The following is a 23,622-nucleotide window of genomic DNA, read 5'->3' as shown; positions in this document are numbered from 1 at the left end:
AGTATAATAAATGTTTTTTATTTTAATAAAATTTTACTATATTTAGTTGTTTAAACTTTATCCTTAAAAAATTCACATTTTTTATTCTAATTTTTATTTTTTAAATATAAGTTTTTAATTTCTTAAAATTTTATGATATTTTCATTTGATACTTCATTTTTTTAATTAAGTCTATTTTATTTTTAATTTCTAGTTAGAATAAATATTTAGTTTTTATAATTAACATTTATTTATAAATTATTTTTTATAATTTTAATTTATATTTTAATTCTCATATGAATTTTTATTTTTATTTTTACATTTTGTTTCTTTTTATCTAACATTGTTGATAAATTTTAAGCGATAAGATTTAATTTAAAATATTTACTTATATAAAGACTAAATTATAACATTTTTTATGTAAAGATAAAATTAAAATATCACATTATATATAGAGACTAAATTTATAATTTAACCTATTTTAAAAAGGTAAAAACTTAATTATTATTATAGACTAAATATTAAATAATAAAAACTAATTTTTTATTTTTATTGTTAGAAACTAGATATCAAAAAATTATTTTTAAGGCTTAATTTAAAGAATATAGACAAGAACAGAAAAACTTATTTAAATTATAAGGATGACAGGTTAAATAAGTAATTAATTTAGTTCTCACATTACTAAATAAACATTATTTTAGTATTTAGATTATAACAATAAAAACTTAAATGAATTTTTAGGGATTAGAAAAATAATTTTGTAATTGTTAAGAATTAAATTACATTTAAATTAAATAAACATTATATATATGGGAGGAAATATATTCTTATCGCAGCACTAGTATAAGTTTAAATTAAATGAATAACTCAAATTTAATGTAATAATTTTTAGACTTACAACTAGTGTGAAAAAATTTTGTAAATATATATATATATATATAATTTATTTATTTATTTTCGTGAAAATTACAATTTTCGTTTTCGTCACGTAAACGAATCAACGAAGCACATGCTTGGTTGAATGTTTCCAATTTATCGTAATTGATGCTGAATGTCACCATAGACTTTCAGGGGTAACGTACAGGAAGGACCTTAGTAGAACAACGTCTAATATATGGAGCGATTAGAGTCACCATAAACCATTTCACTGATTTCTTATACTCAAAACTAATTAATCATCAATGGTTCAACAAATTTCAATTGTTCTGTTGCTATTGCTATATGCAACCAAGTTCCACTTTGGCTTGTGTAGCACCAATATGAAGCTGTTCTGCAACAATAAAGATCGATATGCGTTGCAAATGTTCAAACTTGGTGTTTTGAACAATAGCCACAAGCTCCCCACTTGGTCCAATGAAGGAGATTGCTGTGCGTGGAAAGGGGTCCATTGTGATAACATCACAGGCAGAGTTACAAGACTTGATCTAAAGCAACAATACTTGGAAGGTGAAATCAACTTGTCTTTGCTCAAAATTGAATTTTTGAACTACTTGGACTTCAGCTTGAATGGCTTTACAAGTTTAAGTGCACCTTTTAATAAAACACATGCTAACTTCTCTAGCATTCAGTTCCTAGACCTATCCTTTAATGATGACCTTCATGTTGATAATCTTCACTGGCTTTCTCAATTTTCTTCCTTGAAATATCTCAACCTTAGTGAAATTAATCTTCAAAATCAAACGAACTGGCTTCAGTCCATGGCTCTGCATTCATCACTATTAGAGCTGAGACTGGGTAGTTGTCATCTTACTGATATCAGTCCATCCATGAAGTATGTGAACTTTTCTTCACTTTTAACTTTTGACCTCTCTGGGAACCACTTTGTCTCTGAATTACCTTATTGGTTGTTTAACCTCACAAGTATCTCATATATTGACCTTAGCTTCAACCTTTTACAAGGACAAATACCCAAGAACATGTTGAGTCTTCAAAACCTTAAATCTCTAAGGCTGAATGACAATGAACTCAATGGATCCATTCCTGATTGGCTTGGTCAGCATGAAAATTTACAGTTTCTTGGTTTATCTGAGAACATGTTTCATGGTTCAATCCCTTCATCTCTAGGAAATCTCTCATCCTTGGTTGACTTGAGCATCAGCTCCAATTTACTGACTGGTAATATTCCAACCAGCATTGGACAGCTCTTTAACTTACGGACTTTATTCATTGGAGGTGAGTCCTTGTCAGGTGTTTTATCTGAGAAGCATTTTTTCAACCTCTCCAATTTAGAATCACTGGTTTTGAGTGCACATTTTGCATTTGATTTGGATTCTGATTGGATTCCTCCTTTTCATCTGAATGGCATCAGTTTGAGCAACACAGTTCTAGGTCCCAAGTTTCCAGAATGGATATATACACAAAAGTCACTAGAATATCTAGAGGTTCCCAACTCAAGCATCTCATCCATAAATGGAGACATGTTTTGGAGGTTTGTGGTTAACATTACTCAGCTCAACTTGTCCAAGAACACAATCAGTGCAGACTTATCAAAAGTGACTCTAAACTCTGAACTTATATTTATGGACCATAATAATTTCACGGGGGGGCTCCCACACATATCAGTAAATGTCATCTATTTGGACTTGTCACACAACTCTTTCTACGGACCCATTTCCCCTTTGTTCTGCCACAAGTTGGGTAAGGAAAATAGTTTGGACTATTTGGACATATCATCCAATCATTTAACTGGAGGAGTTCCTGATTGTTGGGAGTATTGGAAAGGTTTGTCTTTCCTTTTCATGGAGAGTAACATGCTAAATGGTGAAGTTCCTCCATCTATGGGCTCATTTGTTGACCTCATAGCATTGGATTTGCACAACAATAGCTTGTCTGGCAATTTTTCGTTGGACCTGTCAAACGTAAGAAACTTGGAATTCATCAACCTAGGAGATAACCACTTTTCTGGAAGAGTACCAACAAAGATGCCGCATAGCATGGAAGTGATGCTGTTGGGATCTAACCAATTTGAAGGCAATATTCCACCAGAACTGTGCAATCTCCCTTCACTGATACAACTTGACCTTTTCAACAACAAACTTTCAGGGCATATTCCAAAATGTTTTAGCAACATTCCTAGCATGGGTGGAGCACAAAGAACAAGTCACTATCCATTTGAGTTCAATTTGTACACCAAAGGCCAAGAATTAGAGTTTGAAGACTATGGGTTGCTTAGAACTCTTGACCTTTCATTCAACAACTTGTCAGGTGAAATCCCTGCACAAGTTTTCAGTCTTGTTCAGCTGCAGACCTTAAACTTGTCAAGAAACCATTTCACAGGAAAGATATCAAGAGAGATTGGAAGCATGAAAAACTTGGAATCTCTTGATCTGTCCAATAACAAACTTGATGGTGAAATTCCTGTGTCCATTTCCTATCTTTCTTTCTTGAGCTTTTTGAATCTGTCATACAACTATTTCACAGGACAAATTCCATTGGGAACTCAGCTTCAGACTTTTGATGCATCTAGCTTTGTTGGGAATCCTGGACTTTGTGGTGCTCCTCTACCATTTAACTGCACAAGCGAAAGTGGTAATGTTGATGATTCAAACCAAGGAAACAATGATGATGAAACTGAGTCACTCTACCTTGGGATGGGTGTTGGTTTTGCAGTGGGTTTCTGGGGCCTTTGTGGTTCTATATTCCTCAGCAGGACATGGAGGTGCGCGTATTTTCGGTTCCTTAATCATGTTGCTGATCAAGTTCTTGTATTTGTTGCTGTCAATTTAAAGTTCAACAGCTAAGGTAAGTGGGAGTTGAGTTCTGTTCGTTGTCAACAATTTACTTAGGAAATTGTTTGTATTTTCTTTTCCGGTCCCGCATTACACCCATTTAACTAGAAATTATCATATAGTCCGAGATCACCATGATGTCTATGATTCTGAATAATTAAAAAATAATGTTTGACTATGTCTCTAATTTAAAAGAAAGAATTAATCAAAAGTTAGCTACGAATCATTTTGTGATTGTGGGAACTTAAGACACGTGATGATCCTCATTATAAAAAGAAACAATATCATTTCTCTATGCATGTTAAAAAGTTTTTCTTTGTTTTATATCTCATTTGTCAAATTTGCAGGTTCAAAACATTGAGGATTGCACGAAATCACCGAAGTACCGAGTAGCTGTGGCGTTTATGCATCATATGTTTTGACCCTGTAATTAATAAAATAAAGCTATATTTTGAACTTCTTAAGGAGAGGCTAAAATAAATAATCCTTTATTTATTTTCACAAGTTGGCATTACGTACCACTACCAGCCATCTCCGAGTTCTTTATAAATAGTTTTGAACGGCTGTGTTTATTTGGACGAGTGTTAAAAATCTTTAAGCTCAAGTTTAGAACTGTAAACTTGTTTGAAATTTGTGTCAAAATGTCAGGGGATTTTATGATATAGTTGATTTTGCCTCTAAACTTCCATTTCAGTTGACATGATAAATTGTAATTTTCATGTTAAATTGAAAAATTTATACTAATTTTGCTACAAATTTATTTTTATGCAAAAAAAATTATATATAAATCACATAACTTCAAATTCACTTCTAAATAAAATCACTTCTAAAAAATTCAAAATCGTCTAAATTCAAGTTTGCAAACACTCATCCAAACATTCACTGCATGGTTGTTTGTTGGATATTCCTCGTTAATTTAAAATGTGTTGTTATTTGAAATAGACTTGATACCTGAATGACGAAAATTTGATGTCAATTTTATTAATTTTATACATTTTATAAACATGCATACCTAAAATACATTCAAAATATATGAGAAAATATCTTGACTATTTCCAAAGTTTGTACCCAAACTTTTTCAAAATTCTAAACTGATAAGTGAAAGAACTAAAATACTCTCAATTAGTTTTACTTAGATTAATGCTATGAAAAAAGATTAATTATTTAAATGATAAAATTATACTAGATAATCCTAATCAAGAGAAAGCTAGATGGTCTAGGAGGATTGAATGTGAATCTCAAAACTACACCCTTACATATAGAAGTGAAATTACCTAATTGTCTCTAGAATGTGAAATACGTAAAATACCCTTAAGTATACTTTTAATCAAGAGAAAAATGGTCATTTTTGAAGGAGCAACGGAGGCATCATTCAGCAGAAAGGACTTCTAAATCAGCCAAGGCTATGAGAAATGTTAAAAATTTAGAAAACTTATCTCTTAAACAAAATTATCTTAAAAACTATTAGGATTTCATCCTTAAGTAATTGAAGGCACATGAGACAAATTAAAGGCCTGAAGTTTCGGTTGAGGTTGGATAAATAGGTAAGTAACTGAGGCAACCGTAAAACCTACGAACAGTTTGTGGCCTTAGAAGTGGGGGGAAAAAGGAGAAAAGCGGAAGTTCAGCCACCTATAATGTCCTTAAGCAATCACAACCACCATAGGAACCAATGAGGGACACTTGTCCTAGCAATCTCACACCTAGTTTGGATTCAATGAGAGGTTAGGTAATTGATTGAGTTTCAATGAAAAATTGGCTATTTGAATATTTCGGATTGGATTCAATCAAATGGAATTAATCTAGTTAAGTTACTATAACTAAGTTATGATAGAATAGTTATCCTTCACCACTACAAATAGAAGGCTTAGGAGTTAGAATTTCTTGCATCAAAGTTAAAACCTTTCTTTCTGTCTCTTGAAACCGAGTTCATGATCTAGTGAGGTTTTGAATTTATAAGTTCTTAAAGTTTTCTTTGAAACCTTGAAATAATTTGTTTTAATCCATGAGAAGTCTTACATCTTGAGTTCTTGGAGTTTTCAAGTTTAGGAGTTCCTTGGACTTGTTGGTGTTCATTTTTCTTGTTCATCATCCTAGTGATTAAGGTGGAGGGTAAATGAGCTTATGATTTACCTTACTTGGACAATAATAAATCGAAAGAAAGGGATTTTCTTACAATCCCAAGGGTAATTTGAAACCAAAATTTAAATGTTCTTAATTTCATTGATTTTTGGTTGTTTGATTAAGATTGATTATGTTGTTTGATTTTTCTTATTCTTATGTTTGATTAGATGGGTTCTTATGCTACCAAAAATGCACTTAGCGTCAGTTCATTAACAGTAGTTATTAATAATTGTCAACAAAACACTTAGAAGATAATATTTAATATCAGTTTTAATAATTGCCGCAAAAAATGCAGAATTTAGCGTCAATTTTGTATAACTGTTGCATAAAATGTAGAATTTAGTGTCAATTTTGCATAACAGCCACAAAAAATACAGAATTTAGCATCAACTTAAGAAAACAGAATACAAGGAAGATCACTTTGCCTCCACCCATTCTCCATCACCCACTCAAAGCTACCATTCACCTCCACCTTAACCTCATTGAGTTATACTATCGCCCTACTCTCTGCCAATGTCACCACTACAACCACTGTCAAAGTGTATTTTTCAATTATGACAACCAATTTTTGGTAATTTTTTATTATTCTTTTCACTTCCTCCAAAAATGGCTCTCCTTCAACAATTTTATACTATAAATTATATAATATATATGTTGTGATGTTAAAAATGAATGGATTGTGAACTCAAATAGCAAAAGAAAGAAATGAGTAGAAAATAAGAACAAGAAAAAAATGTGGAAGCCAAACTTTAAAACAAGATAGTGTTTCTTGCCACGCACTCTAATAATTGAATTTTAAATTTATGATTTTGAATACTTGAATATGAAGGCTAGGGAGGGGAGGGGTTGTAAGGAGAGGAACGGGGGCTAGAGGAGGGTAAGACAAGGCTAGTGGGTGGGGGAGTTGAAAAGGGAGAAGGAAGGAGAGGCGGGGGAGTTAGCTCCACTTAAACAAATTTTACTATTTTTAAATAATTTTTTAAATAAAAAATCAAAATTGAATTAAATAAACGACATTAAGGTCATTTAAGTGTCTCCTAGGATATCTCTGTTAAGTCATACAACAAAGCTATCTTTCTATATGTGTGGATAACATATGCATTTTTTCTATGGATACATTCGAAATGTTTGATTCTTGCTTGAGCCGGATGATGAAAAATTATCATGTCTGATTCTTTCGGATGATGGATCTATAAGAATTCATCTATCCTACTAACAAAAAAACCTAACTTAAATGATCTTGTATTAAGAGCTAAATTGGCTAAAGGAATAGGTCATAATTATTAACTAACTTAAAAAATATATAAAACTTCAAGAACTAAATTGAATAAAAAATAATTAAAAGACTAAAATAAATTTTATCATAAAGTTAAGAGATGAAAAGATTAATTTTTCCTTTTATTTATTTTATATCTTTTAAATTTAAATAATTAAATTAAATTTTTTTAATAATTTTGATAGTGGAGGAAGAGGAAAGTGAATAGTTGAGTATAGAGAAAAAAAAGAGAAATAGGTATTCGGTGATGTGAGAATGAGAAGAGGAAAAGAGGAATTAGGTATGAGATTGAAGGAAAAGAGAGTTAGGAGGGAAAGAGAAGAGTTAGAAAGAAGAAGGTTGAATATGGAGGTTGAAGAGGAAATGTTAGGTTTAGGGAGAGGAGAAGAGAAGATTGATTGAAATTAAAGTTTTCTGTCCATTTTTCGCTTAAACCTATCATTTTTGTTTAAGCTTTTTTTTTTTTTTCCCCACTTAAGCTATTTGTTTTATAAAAATTAGCTCAAGCCATTTTGTCATAATTTTAAGGGAAAATAACACATTTTCACTTAAGTAAATTTTTTCACTTAAGCGAACAATGATTGGAGGTCTAGTTCCCGCCTAAACAGGAGATATCCAAATTACTTTAAGCTCTCACATTTCAATCTCATCAAATCCTTATATTATAATATGTATATATATTAAACTTGTTTGAATACATTTTATTTTAATAATATAAAAAAATCATAATAATTATAAGTAAATAGATGTGATTATTTTTTTTGAGTTTATTTTATTTATTTATTTTTGTTAGTAAATATTAATAAAGATAATATTAAAAATAGTGATGAAGATATATAAAAAAGGTAAATAAACTTCTTAAATTAAAGTTTTATAGTAATTTTTTTCTTTATTTTTCAAAAATTAAATAAAAATTTAATTTCTAAATGTTTTTTATTTTATTTATTTATTTCTGTTTTATGTTCATTTTTATTTTTATGTTAGTCAAGTAAATAAAAATATTTTAGTTTTTCAAATAATAATAATAATTATAGCGATGAGGTATCATGTATTTATTATTGACATTATAGTTATACTTCTACTTTATTTATTAATTAATATTTCTTTTTATTATTTTATTATTGTATAAGTTTAATATGATTTGATGTAGATTTATTTTATTTTACGATTGATAAATTAACTTTATTTTAAAATTTTATAATAAATAAATATATAAAATTATTATAATAATTTATAATGTGAATGTACAGTGTCTCTATCATTATGCATTGTAAATCATCAAAATTTATGTATATCAACTTTATCTTAAGTTTTATACACAGTTAATTTACTTAAAAGAAAGTAAAATCTAACTTTTAAAATTTATCAATTATATACTTATTTATTTTTTAATCTATTATTTAGAACATTCTTTTATTTAAATTATTAAATGATATAAAATAGTAAAATTCAATTGTATTTATTTTTGATTAATTATATATATGTTACTAATTTAAGTATGCTATCTTTAATTTTTATTTTATTTATTAATTAAAAATATATCCTCTCAAATATTTCTCTATTCTTTGTTATGAAATGTAATTCATTTATATATTTATTAATAAATCAAATTTAAACATTTTCATCTATTAATAAAGCAATTTATAGTGTTATTATATAAAATTTTGACTTTTATATGTTTTAAATCATTAAGACTTTTGTTTTTCAATGTTATCTTGAGTCCTATATAATATAAATTTATCAAAATGAAGTTTTTATCTTTTTATTAAATAATTATCTTCTTTAATCAATTCAAATATATTTATTTCTTTCATTAAATAGAATTAACTTCATACTTTAAATTTTTTAAGCAATATTTTTAATTTTGATAAATTAAATAACCAAACATTTGATTACTTAATTTTATTTTTTCATTTTATTATACAAATTTTTGCAACATTAACGCGAAATTTACATTAGCTTTGATTGTCCAATAAATTATAAGAAATTTTTGTATAGCTTACACTATCTTAAATTCTTGTTCAATATAAATCTTCAAATTACAACATAAATTCAAACTTTTTTATTTACAAATAAATTATTTTTTTAGTTTATTAAATTATTTTTAACGATTTACAATATAGCTATTTGATTTTTCTTTGCATTTTATATTATTTATCATAGGATGTGGTCATGTTCGTCTAGTGTGACAGGTATCTCTACACAATTAATATCGTTTTTCCTAGATCAAATCAATCTTGTCCATTTCATTGTGAAACCTCGTCGAAACTGGACGACTCTCAAGACTTCACTTAAGTGCAGGATTTGGTCATATAGGAAGGTCAATGTATGGTGGCCACATATCTTCATCAAGAATTGAAGAGAATTGTGCTTTATACACATTGAACACGAACTCCATGGTGTAAACATTGTGAACAAAAGAGGTTCAATCTCTTTGAGCGTTAGAGCAAGCAGCGAGTGCATGACAACATGAATGATGTAACTTTTGAAATTTCCTACAGTCACACCATTGCTCAGCTAAATACACCCGAAATTCCTGATGACCACAACTTTCCATGTTGTCTCTTTCAAACACCAACTAAGAGCATACATCATGGGTCACTCGAGTGCTACTCATATTCTCAAAGTGTTTCCTATGCTCTTCAATTGCATTTAACAGGATTTGTAAAAAAATTTTGCCACTAGCAAGTTTCGTCTTTTCCTCTGTCCCCTTTTATACGAACAACTTAATAAGACGATAATATGTTGACTTAACTATGGCTGTAATAGGAAGATTGCGAGTGCCTTTTATGACCACATTCATACACTTAGATATATTAGTAATCATGTGCCCAAAGCGACGACCCTCGTCAGCATATTGATCCCACATTGCACGCGGTATGTTGTTAGCCCATGCACACATCGCGAGATCCATATCGCCTAATGCTCTCAATCAGTACAGAAAATTATGCTCAGTCTTTGCATATGCTGCATTCATTAACAATCACTTTGCACGTTTGTTCTTGAACTTTACAGCAAAATTTGCCGCAATGTGTCACAAATAATATGCATGATAAGCTGCAAGGGGATGACACCCACTGCTTGTAGCTTCTAGAGCTGTTTTGATAGCATGATGCCTATCAAATATGACAAGAATGTCCTCTTGTGGTGTCACATGCTAACAAACATTTCTCAGAAAAAATGACCATGCTTCTTTTGTCTCTCCCTCCACCATTGCAAATGCATCTGACAAGATATTTCAGTAGCCATCTTGGGCAATAGCCATCAACAATGTTCCACTATACTTGCCATATAAGTGTGTTCCATCAATCAAAATCAATTTTTTGCAATATTTGAATGCCTCTATGCATGGTGGATAAGTCCAAAAAAAATGATGGAATATAAAGCAACAATAATCTACAACATCACCAACATAGTATGGTTCAGTTTGTATTTGGACAATAGTACCTGACATATAAGACTACAAGCCACCCAACCATCTTGGAAGTTTATTATATGATTCTTCCCAATCGTCATATATCATAGTAATAGCTTTCTGTTTGGCAAGCCACACTTTTCTATATATTATCTTGAACCTCAACTCTGACTCTACTGATAATTGTAGAGATTTGATTTTTATCGTCGGATCTGCTTGTATCATGAGGTATAAGTGGGTGACGATAATATTATAATCCATCTGAGTATGTTGATTCATAGACTCTGGAAAGACACATGTGTGTGGTCCTATCAATTTTTGGACTTCTTATAACTGCAATTTTTGCCGGAAAGTGACACGTATACTCCAATTACAGTTAATGCCAAAATTCACACACTTGCAATGAAATTTTATGTGATCAGATTCATAAATTTTGTACTGAACACCTCTTCGGATCCTGTAATATTTAACAGCAAACGTCACTTCATCTTTGGTGCAAAATACTTGACCAAGTGACAAATCATTCTCTCCCCTATGCTCAAACTTGAACCAGACCCACTCACATTACAATGCAGTGCATCTAAATCAATTGTTGAGGAGTGACTAGGACACTATCGAGCTTGAGATTAGGATTGGAATTAAGATAGCGATATCAAATCTTCATCCAAATTCTGCACATCAAACAATTGTTCATCTTCTTTATCATTAATGTCCTCCTCTTCATCAAAATCTCTGACCAAGCTACCTTGTCTCATTTCCTATGGATTAAGTGATAATGGATCTTCAATATGTCTAACAAAGTGCTCAAAACTTGGAGAACATACCTCATCATGTGAATTGTGCACGTCATGATGGGACATCTCAACTAATGGGCCTGCATTTGATAGAGAAGGTGATAGATCTGAGACTGAACCTCCAGAGCTAAAATGATCACCTTGTAATTCGACAAAAAGCTCTATTTACGAGCTTCAGCAAATGAGTTAAAATAACTAAACATGTTATCAATGTGCTCATCTTTCTGAATTCTCCACCTTTTATATCGAATACCATTTGACCCAATATCAACTGCATCTTGTAGAAAATTTTTGAGACTTGTATATTGTTTCCCTCATACTCCTCTAGTATTCAGCTCTCCAATTGTAACAAAGTAATTGGTGGACTAACAACTAACCAAGCCTGATTGTCGTTACGAAATGTCTCTCTCTCTACTATGTTTGCAATCTCATCATTATAATATATAAATACATGAACATCATTCTCTCCCATTTTACTAAAATTTTTGCACTCAATTTGCCAAATTTTTGAACAACTTGATGCAAACTCGATAAGCTGTTTGTTTATTTATAAGGGAAGAGGATATTGAAATCCATTTTTAAACTAAAATCTACTTGAATTGACTTCTGCATTGTACTGAAATCTACTTGAATCGACTTCTAAATTGATCTAAAATCTACTTGAATCGACTTCTGTATATAACTAAAATTTATTTGAATCGACTTCTGTATATAACTGAAATGTATAAAATTTTAGTGAACATCGATTTAAATCGACTTCTTGACTAAAGTAAAACTAAATCAACACAAGTCAATTGAAGTCGATTTTTGTTCCAGCATCATTCAAAATTTTAATCGAAGTAGATTAAAATTGACTTTTATGTAATTTAAATTAGGATATTTATGTAAAAAAAATTATTTTGGTGTATATGTAATATCAAATTCTTTTTATTTTATTTATCTAAAAAAGAACCCAATTTTCAAAACAACGTTTCTGATATACATTAATCAATTGATTGCATTTTTAATTATTACCTGTTTCCTAGCAACAACGTTGACCATTAGTTATTAAGAAGTAACATTAGAATTTTTCAATGTGTACTCTGGACAATACAATAAAAAAGAATATTACTGCAGCATTTATTAAACTTACGGTTACACATTTTGCATGAGTGACAACGAAGACACGATCTTGTCAAAACCTTAAATACCATGGACCCAGGTTTGACGCAAGGGAAGTGGTCCCTCAAAGTAAAATTAATTTTCTGTGCAAAATGCACAGTTGTTTAGGTAACTCACCCACAAATTAAGGTTAAATGTGCCCACCACTCTTTTAAAATTTCGCCAAACAGCACTCTTATCTTGAAATTTTCTAGTTCCACCCCTTGCTGTGTGATTATAAATAGCAAGTGTTTCCAGAGGCTCTTCAAAATCTCATTCCTCCAAATCCAATCCTCGTCCTGAAGCATTCCTTGTAATAATTGACATCGAATTTCCTTTCCCCAATGTAGAAATATCGTCCTTTCTTTCATAGTTGGCGATCATTTTTGTTTTGCATCTGTGTTGAACAAGGTTTGTATGTTCTTCCTCCTATAACTTTTCCATTGGTGTCGTTACTATTGTTTTATTGGTTAATGTATAACATAATGGACAATTCACTCTTTTATTTTTATTGTTTTTATTACGATTGGATATACACACTTATCCTTTTCTTTAATTATTGGGGTTGCTAATTCAATAATAGAGTACTCAGCTTTTAAGAGCGACTTCAATTTTTACACATTTCTACGAAATAATTGATTCGTTCATATCATCAGAGTTTGTAAGACCATGACTGATCCAGAAAAAAATAAATGGAAAAAGTAACATGTCGTATTAATGGCAAATTCTAAAAAGATTTCATTCTTACTGGATCCGGCTCAATTTTTTGTTAACGCATGTCGTATTAATTTTTTTAGTGTTGCAGGGTACGTTAACGCAATAGGGTGGTCTAATTGGGAAGTTTATGGTATAGTAAATGAGAAGTGAAAAGGAAATGACATCGCAATGGCAATTTTATGGAGTGAACAAACATTCACCATCCAAAGTGGAACTCCAAATTTCATGCACTTCATCAACATTGTCTTGTTTACTCACATTCCAAACATTATAAGCACTGTTTATTCAGACTCCAAACATTACGTTCAAAATTTTTTTCAAACAAGATATATGATATTGGTAGGCTCATGCTTAACCACTGCTTGAGAGCGGAATTTCCGTTGAAAATGTAAGTAATAGCAGTATCCATTATTTTTTATAAATCTCGTGTACTTCATTTTAGTAGTCTTCTTTCTGCGTTTATTGTTAATGTTTTATTAAATGGAACAAGTTAGGTTCAAAGCACTTGACTCGCATATCCTATGATGAACAATGATATTTGAACCAATTTCAACATTAAATAAGGAATTATAATTGTTTCTAATTTTTCTTTACCATTTTTTCTGCAGCTTTGAAAAGTATGTAATAATTGGAAGTGAGAAGAAGAGTAGAAGATCACAGAGGTCTAACAAATCATGTGTGGATTATTTTAGACCGATGCCTCCATGCTTACATTTCAAATTTTCCCAATTTAGATTTGTAAGTTTTTTTTATGCTTTATTAGTATTTGGGGAAGGTAAAAGAAAGATGAGCAGGGATCTCTTACCTAAATGTTAACCAAAATCTTAGGCTTGAGGCTTGTCAAGTAAAAAATAGGCATTGGGAGAGAACTTAATCCCTTTAAATGGATCTTCCTGATGCGATTCTAATTAATCCAAATATAATGAGTTCCAAATGCTCAAACCAAAAAGATTATTAGCATGTACTTTTTCTTTTATAGGTAGAAGATAAGTATAGAGGGGGACAAGGCTAAATGAATTTCAAGGAATTGCAAGCCGTAAGCCCCTATCAGCACACAATGATAATTGCATATATTACTTGGCGATGAAGGATTGCTGAAACCTTTCAACACAATGCAAGAAAAAGTGAAAAGGCTTAAGCATAATACTCTATTTAGTTTGTATTTGTTCCTACTCCATTTGAAATGTAAAAGACTAGAATTAGAAATTCAGTATACTAGCCACTTATATTTCAAGTACAGAGATATACAAAAAATGTATATCTTCATTATTATGTAAAAATATTACAGAATTAATTTCGTAGATTAAAAAAATTATGTGTTCTTCACTAACTTATCTTGTTTCTGAAATTGGGGAAGAAAATTGATGATCTATATTTAATTAATATATAAATAAAATATCAGTTATTAAACCATCGTTGATAAAGACTACTTTTCCTTTGAGACTCTTTCCTACAAAGAACATTTATTTCAAAGTCATGAAGGCACACGACTGAGAGGTTCTTAAACTTTCATTGAATATATAAATAATTCAGATCGTTTACTTTTACTTACTAGCTTCTATAAAATTATGATTTAATTTTTTATATAAATTGATAAAATTATGGAATTGTGTTGATAGTTATTTTTAATCTTTTTCATGCAAATTTTATATATATTTTGTAAGTAGCATGTGATATTAAGAATTAAAACTTTAAAACATTGTATCACAGTTTCAATTTATAATGAAAAGCAACTTTTAAATTAATAAAATATTGAATATTATCGTAAACTTGTAAGGTTCAAAGCAAAAATCATACACATATATATATATATATATATATATATATATATATATATATATAATAGGCTTGACACAATGGGTACCTGAATAACTTACTAAATTTGACGGGTTGAGTTGAATAGTTTAGACTCAATGGCCCATTTAGCCTGCAAAAATGCAGGCCAACAGGGGATTGGCACATCGGGCCCATATTTTTTTTAAATTTAAAAAATAATTATTTATTAATTAAATATTATTTTTATTAATATAAAATTAATTTTTAAATTTTTTATTTTTTATTGTAATTTTTTATTTTTTATTATTTTTTGTGGACCGGCCTATTAATTAAATGACCCACCAAATTTTAAATTTTTTTATTTTTTAATTTTTAGCGAGTTGGCCTGTTAGCCTTCTCTTAAACAAGTTAGGCTAGAAAACCTAGTCCATTTTTTAAATGGAATGAGCTAAAGCTAGTCTATTTTTGGACGGGCTTTTGGGAGGCCTGGGCAAACTGGCTCATTTTACAATCCCTAATATTCACAGTTTTAATTCATCATAAAAATAATATTTTATATTGATAAAATGTTCAATACTATTTTATATCTTTCTCATGTCCTTATTGCACACTGGGTTTAACCTTACTTAAGTGAAACTTACAGGAAATAATTGTCCACCCAAAAAATATTGTGTAATCAATGTTTAAAGTAATTTAAGAATATGATTTTCACTTAAGCATATAACTATTATCTTAAACAAAATTTATTTGGCTTAAGCGAATTGTACAGACAAAGAATTTTTGTATTTTTAACTTAACCAAAAATTGGTGAAATTTATATGGTTATCATTGTATATATAACTTAAACAAATATTGTATGACTTAAGCAAATTTTACATAAAATAATTTTCTTACATTTTTTTGCATTCAACCACTTCTCTTTAGTCATTACTTTAATTTTGATTTCATTACTTTAATTTTAATTTAGTCAAGTTGATCGTTATTAAGAATTGAGATGGGTATATAATATTTTTAAATTTAATTAGTTTCACTTACAAAGATTACAATATAAAGAGAATATAGTTGTTGAATTTTAAAAGCAAGTTTGCATGTTATGTGGGGGAGGAGAATCAGGTGCAGGTGACATTTAAGTAGGATAAATAAAGCCTCAATTTATTCCAAATAAAAATTATTTGATTTCATTCAATCTTTTAGGTTGGATTTTTTTTCAATTTTTTAATCTTAAATTTCAATTACAACAACTGAATCTATTTAACTAGTTGTCAAAATTACAAAGAAAATACTCAAATTAACTTAGAAAGAAACAGAGATGAAAAGCAATGTATTTAAAACAAGTAAGGTTAATAATTTCATATAAATGTTAAAAAAACTCACCTTCAAAATTGTTACAGTCAAATTTTTAAAAACAAAAATTGTCTTAAAAAAATATTTCAAAGGACTTAAAATTGGATGGGAATTTCACAAATGAAGCGAATATTTTGCAAGGATTTAAATTTTGTTGTTACGTAATCGTTTATCAAATACTAAAAAATTTAAATAGCGATATTTCATTTTCAAAAGTATCAATCTTGGTGCTAGTGGGAATAATACATAATAGTTCTTGAAATTAGAAACATCAATCAATTTAGTTCCTATACTATTTCTGAAAAATATCATTTTTATCCCTAACATTACCAGACTATAGTCCCCAAATTTGCCATAAATAAGGATTAAAATGTCTAACAGTACTTGCAGAGAATACAATACAAATGGTAGGGTTGAGTTGCTTTACGACATAGACAATATAATAACAATTCTCAAAATAATACCCAAACAAATAATTTTACAAATCTCAGGTCCTTATTTTAAATTTTCGAAAATTTTGAAATTCTACATCAGAATATTTGTATAATCGTAAGCTGATTGGCCAACGACAGCAAATGCTGCCCAGAAGTACAATTTCTACATTGTACGTCAAAGCACGTATAAAACTGTTGTCAGTTGGCGTGGGTGTGGAATTTCATCACAAGTGGTTCATCTCCAATGGATAATTCCATATTTGCTCTGTTATTTTCCCCTCCGACAATAACTACTCCAATCTTACTGTGATTGATTCATCCATCATAAACTAGTGTCACAAGCCAAGACAACTTGTCTTAGCAATCAAACACAATGAAGAAGCATGAAGAAAGAACAAGATTCGTTGTCTGATGGCACTTTATACTACGTCCAGCTATGGGCATGGAAGAATTAAGAAAACACTGTGTCACTAGCTGCTCAGGTAACTTGTAGAAGCGCGACTAAAATAAAAGTGCCATCATTTTTTAACTAGAGTATAATCAATTTTTAAGAATCATTCAGATCAAGCAACCTCTGTGCCAATTGCTACTGCTAGTTACTAGCATAAAGTAATTATAGTATAAGCAGAAGTGTTTCCACATCAAGGCACTTCCATTCAGTCACTAATTTCACTAACCTCATCAGCTTCTTAAGGATCTTCATGTCACTTCACTAAATTTATGTCAACTACTTAAATTCTGCTGATGCCTTAGCTGAATCCTCATTTCTAACAACCCACTAAGTATTTTTATCACCAAAAGAAATTTCTGAGCTAGTTTCATTTCTAACAAAGATTTGTGCTTGTATTTTGGCTTACGGTATAACATAAGCACATTAATGTGAGAACAGTGTTTAGGGAGGCAAATAGCAGCACCTACTTGAGAATTCAATGATTTATCAATTATCATTGAATCAACAGTGCCAAGAGAAAACTCTATTTCTTCTCTATTGACCTAAAGTTTCATATGCATATGCACCTCAAATGAAACCATAACAAGCTCAGATCTTCAGCATTTGGGTTCTGGAAACCTAGTTCAGATAAGTGAAAAAAAAATACCATAAAATATGTGGTAGAGTTTTTTTTACTCAATAAATATTGCTAACAAGATGCTATGGTAGAGGTTATTTGATAAACTTCTTGGCAAGTACACCAAATTGTTGAAGTAACAAAAGATTATTGTGGGATTAATGTTAAGTACCAAACCATAAGAATGATATCACTTGAGTCACCAAAAAAGTATATAAACAGAACAAAATTTAACTAAGTACAGAATTGTAAACAAAATGAAATTTAAAAGTGTTGGAATTTAATTTTATAAATGAACAGAACTAAAAGACTAAAACTGAGAATAAAAATCAAAATAATTGTAGAATTTAAATGTCTTAATTACTAGAAATAGGTCTAAAAACAATTAAAAGGCAAGTTGAGTTCAGAATTCCTTATCCCTTTCCCTTTACATAAAAATAAATTTATAACTCAAAATACAACTTCATCTAATGGTCAGATTTTCTAAAATACTCAACCCCAATTCCTTGGTGATTGGTTCTAAAATGAAATTAGTGTCTTAATTCCTTAGATACAACTAAAAACATTCAGCATTAAGAATCAAACCCATTAACCACATCATCACAAATTTCTATTCCTAGATAATTTATAATGAGCAAATTAATCTCAGTCCAAGAAAGCTTACTACTTTCCAGTAATAAACTCCTTTTTATCAACCCCATTCACGTAGAATAAAGAAGCATTAAGTTCAAAATCAAGATGTTAGATTAAAACTTGTATCTTGAGCTATATCTAATGTTAGTTCATTGCAAAAGGAAAAGGTATAAGTTAACCCTCACTTAACCCAAAGATATCTAGCTAAACATAATGCAAGTAGATAATATAAAATTGAAATATATTACAAATACTAAATTCATGTTCACAGAAAAGCTTACAGCAAATGAATGAAATAAGAAAGTTATTGTTCCATTACATAAACCAGAGAAAATGAGATGAAATCCAAGTTTCCATAAAAATCCTCCAGCAAAGATGTAAAGACAATACCTTTGCTACCATATCCTAGTAAACTGTATGTAAAAACCTAGGTTTTTGCGCTCTGGAATCGTAAAAGATAGAAAACTAAAAAGATGTCGAGATGCCGCCTTTTTAAAATTTTTTTGCTTTTATATGCTCAGTCAGCATCGTATCCTCACAATCAAGAATCTGTGTCCCCACAAAAGAGTCCTGCAAGACTCATCTTTAGCTCTTTAAGTCCGATTGCAATTTTCTTTCTAATCCCTTCAAAATAAAACTGTCAGCCATCAGAATATGAGTGATTCATGAATTTTTCAGCAAATACAACATTCTATTGAATTTATCAATTAATTGCATTAACTTATAATTTGAATTCAATGAAATATGCTTAAAAACCTTAAATTTTCTAGATGAGTTAGTGACTCATCATTATTGCATACCTGAATGTAGATGACAATGATAAGTTTCATGTTTAGTCTATTATTGTTTAAGATTAAGGAGTCATTAGATTTAATTAGTTGTATTAGAGTATATTTTATAATAATTTTGTTTGTGGAGTTTTAATAATACAGTTTAATTGTTCAACAATGTAAAAGTTTTTAGCAGTTTATGTTAATTGTTTCCTTTTTAAGTTGTGAAAATCATCAATCCATTCCTTTACAATTGGGTGCAAGAGTAATTAGAAACACAATTTCTTGGAGCTCAAAAACTTATAATTCGTGTGGACACGTGAAGTTATTTGTCATCACAATGGAAGGGATGAATCCTTGAAGAGTAACCTGACTTAGTCGTGTGAGCACAAGAAAGCTTTATGTAGCCACACAAAGAGCTGGCGATGAAATGTTAATTGACCAGGTTGTGTGGGCACAGGACTTGGTTGTGTGCCTACACAAGTCTACCTTTCTAGGAAAATGAGTTGTTATCCTTTTGTTGCCACACAAACTTGGCTTATGGCCATGCTAGTTTTTGTAGATTCTCTCTTTCTACGAAGTTAAGTTTTCGTAAATACTTAAAGTGATGTAAATCTTGTACTTTTTTTTCACTTTTTGTTAGATTATTTTAATAATCTTATTATAGTGGCCTATGTAACTTATAGCATGATTCTAATTAATGATTTAACATGATGGTGGTTAAATATAAAATAGAGTCATTGAGGTATAATTGTAAATACAATTAGAAGGAAACCCTCCCCTCTCCCTTCATATTTATAAATAGAGGTTAAAGGGTTCTCTATTTGTTCTATCACTTTCACAGTCTTTAAGTGTGCTCACGGTAAACGCAAAAAAGAAATTTTCTCTCAACCATTCGAGAGAAGCTAAAAGAGAAATGAAGAGTTGGGGAAGATACAAAGGGATCAACGACATCAAAGAGAGATGTAACATCAAGGAACAATGGATTCATGTTAGTACTCTCTAAACCCTTAATTGTATGAGAACCATGTATTGTGTTGTGAGAACAACATAATTCAAGATCTAATGGAAAATGGTAATTTCATAATGGAAATTACATAACGGATTAAGAAAATTATAACAATTGGTATCAGAGCATTGTTGTGAATTTCGTTGATTCTCCATAAAAGATTAGTTCTCCATTAAAGTTTTCCCCAAATTGCATGAACCCTAGGTATTTTATATGATGGATTGACATAATTTTGATGTTAAATAATTATTTTGCATTCAATAATTTAAAAACCTAATGTTTTGGAAGTTAGAAACATTAGATTTTGAATCTGTAATAGGAGCAGGGTCATATATCAGTGAGCAGGGCCATCCATCAGGGAGCAGGGCCACGCATCAGGAACAAACACGACCATGCTTCAACGAAGCACGACCTTGCATAATGGAAGCACGTCCTTGCATATTGTAAGCACAACTGTGCATAGTAATTTTACAGCAAAATAAGGAATATAATTCATAAAATATATAGATAATTTTATAATTACGTCAAAGTGAATTTTACTCACCAAAGTGATTAAATTCTCAAGTTAATTAATTCTAAATTACATTATCATAATGAGAACTTCACAATTTAGTGCTTAATTTTAAGGGTAGCTTGTTAGTCACCAAAGTGGCCTGACTTTAAAAGTTCTTTAAGCATCTAATTGTGTGTTGTAAATTGTTCAAAATTGTTTGATGCTATATGGTAACAAAAAGGGTGAACAATTTAGCTCATTAATTATAACGCTAGGAGATTGCCCAAAGGTGAATTATTGCATATGATTAATGACATTAAGGAAATGTGTAAGCACTTCATAATATGTTTGTATATCCAAAGATGACTTGCATATTGGTTTGAGTGACTAGTTGTCGATTAAAGTTGTTTATTAGCATCATTATAGATAAATTGTGTATTTAAGCGTTACCCAAAGGTAAACTTAAATGCATAATTGATAATGGTTGGTTGTCTGAATCTATTAAGTTTATTCAAATCATAAATGTTTAAGCATGTATTAAATATTTCAGTCCCTATGAATACGTATGGCATGGGTAATGGCGTAGTCAAGTTCAATGAGCTCAATTATGATGATTGGGCTGAACAAGTTCGATTCCAGCTAGGTGTTATAGACTTAGACCTAACAATTATTATAGAACAAGAGCCTGCAGCCATCACAGAGACTAGTACTGAAGAGGAAAGGACTCTTCATGAAGCTTGAGAAAGGTCGAACAAGCTAAGCTTGAGCTTGCTGAAAATGACTATGGCTGAAAATGTGAAGCCATCAATGCCAAAGATTGAAAATGCTAGGGAATTTATGGCAAAGGTAAAAGAGTATGAACAATCGGACATTATTGACAAGTCCGTGTCAGGTACTTTGTTGACTAAGCTGACTACTAAGAAATTTGATTGGTCACGGCCTATTCATGACCATGAGACTGACATGATCAATCAAGCGGCAAAGTTGAAATCAATAGGCATGGAGGTAAAGGAATTCTTTCTAGTACAGTTCATTTTGAACTCACTCCCTCCTGAGCTTGGTCAGTTCCAGGTGAATTATAACACCATTAAGGATAAATGGAACATACAGGAGATTAAGGCCATGTTGGTTCAAGAGGAAGGGAGGCTGAAGAAGGTGAAAGAATACTCTGTCTTCATGAAGGGGATAATAGTAGCAAGGCTAAGCCAGGTAAAAAGGACAGGAAGGATAAGGCCTTATTAAAGGTTAGTGAAGGCCGAATCCAGAAGAGTCAAAGATGCTTCTTCTGCAAGAAGGCTGGCCACTTCAAGAAAGATTGTTCGAAGAGAAAGGTTTGGCTTGAAAGGAAAAGGATTTCTTTCGATCCAGCCAATAAGCAGAACTGAAAAGTTCTTGTACATGGGGAACAAAATGAAGGCACGGATAGAAGGAATATGGACTTACAGATTGATCTTGCATACTGGTTGTTGCATAGATCAAGAAAAGTGTCTTTATGTTCCTGAATGTGCTAGAAATTTGGTTTTTGTTGCAAAGTTGGACGAATTTAGTTTTAATTTTAAGATTGGAAATGGTACTTTTTCTTTGTATAAACACTCGACTATTTTGGATCTGGTACATTAATTGATAGTCTATATCATTTCAATCTTAATGTTACTTTTGCTAAATCTTTGTTCCATGTTGAGAATGTTGTTAGTAGTAATTCGAATGTGCGTAATGAATGCTCTGCTTTCTTGTGGCATCAAAGGTTAGGTCACATATCCAAAGAAAAGATGATGAGGTTAATGAAAAGTAAAATTTTACCTCAGTTGGATTTTGTTGATTAGGATGTATGTGTGGATTGTATTAAAGGAAAACAAACCAAACACACATCAAAGAATCCAGCCACAAGAAGCAGTCAACTCTTAAAGTTGATACACACTGATATTTATGGTACGTTTGATATCTCATCTTGGGGTGGTGAAAGATATTTTATTACCTTTATTGATGAATACTCACGTTATTGTTATCTATATATGTCGCATAAAAAATCTCAATCAGTGGATGTCTTATAAGTGTTCATTGATGAGGTGGAAAGGCAACTAGATAGAAAGGTAAAGGTTATGAGGTCAGATAGAGGTGGTGAATATTATGAGAAATCTGATGAAAGTGGACAATGTCCAGGTCCATTTGCAAAACTTCCAGAAAGTTGAGGCATATATGCACAACATACTATGTCTGGTACGCCACAGCAAAATGGTGTGGCTGAAAGGCGGAATCGTACTATCATAAAAATGGTTAGGAGTATGTTAAGTTACCGTTCTGTACCTATGTCTTTGTGGATATACGCATTAAAGATCACTGCATATCTGCTTAACAGAGTTTCTAGTAAGGTAGTTCCAAAAACTCCTTATGAATTGTGGACAGGAAAGAAACCCAGTTTAAGACATCTTCATGTCTGGGGTTGTCCAACAGAAGTAAGAGTATATAATTCACATGAAAAGAAGCTTGATGCTAGAACCATTAGTGGTTATTTCATTGGCTATCCTGAGAAATCAAAAGGGTACAAATTCTACTGTCCTAACTATAGTATGAGAATAGTTGAGTCTGGAAATGCAAGGTTCATTAAAAATGGTCAGTTTAGTGGGAGTGGTGAAACACGAAAGGTGGAAATTATAGAGACACATCTGGAAACTCCTGTAGTTGGTGTCTCTTCTCAAGTTGTTGTTCCCCTTGTTGTATCACAGTCACACAACATAAAGAGACAACAAGTTAATGTTCCAAACCCACGAGAACAACCTATAGAGGATGAATCAACTGACAATGTGCAAGTCACAAACGATCAAGAGGAAGGTGAACCACAAGAGTTAATGTTAAGGAGGTCTATAAGGCAGAAAAGACTTGCCATTTCAAATGATTATGTAGTTTACTCACTTGAGCATGAATG

The 23,622-nt window shown here is 30.8% G+C and overlaps 1 protein-coding gene across 3 annotated transcripts; it reads left to right on the top strand.

Moving 5' to 3' along the window:
• The first annotated feature begins 1,138 nt into the window (after positions 1–1,138).
• On the top strand, positions 1,139–4,202 carry LOC113868921 (receptor-like protein EIX2). Of its 3 annotated transcripts, none has more exons than XM_027504921.1 (3): positions 1,139–3,183; positions 3,400–3,720; positions 4,055–4,202. In XM_027504921.1, the coding sequence occupies exons 1-2, from the start codon at positions 1,161–1,163 to the stop codon at positions 3,717–3,719; spliced, it is 2,343 nt and encodes a 780-aa protein (XP_027360722.1). In that variant the 5' UTR covers positions 1,139–1,160; the 3' UTR covers position 3,720; positions 4,055–4,202. The 3 variants fall into 3 exon arrangements, with proteins under 3 accessions (XP_027360722.1, XP_027360721.1, XP_027360720.1); XM_027504920.1 differs by having other exon boundaries at positions 1,139–3,327; positions 3,446–3,720; XM_027504919.1 differs by having other exon boundaries at positions 1,139–3,720.
• Positions 4,203–23,622: the final 19,420 nt, after the last annotated feature.

This window comes from Abrus precatorius, unplaced genomic scaffold (assembly GCF_003935025.1).
Source record: "Abrus precatorius isolate BTA unplaced genomic scaffold, Abrus_2018 Scaffold6, whole genome shotgun sequence".
Taxonomy (NCBI): Eukaryota; Viridiplantae; Streptophyta; class Magnoliopsida; order Fabales; family Fabaceae; genus Abrus; species Abrus precatorius.
Note: the sequence above shows the minus strand (reverse complement) of the source record. Positions and strands in the feature narration are given on the sequence as shown.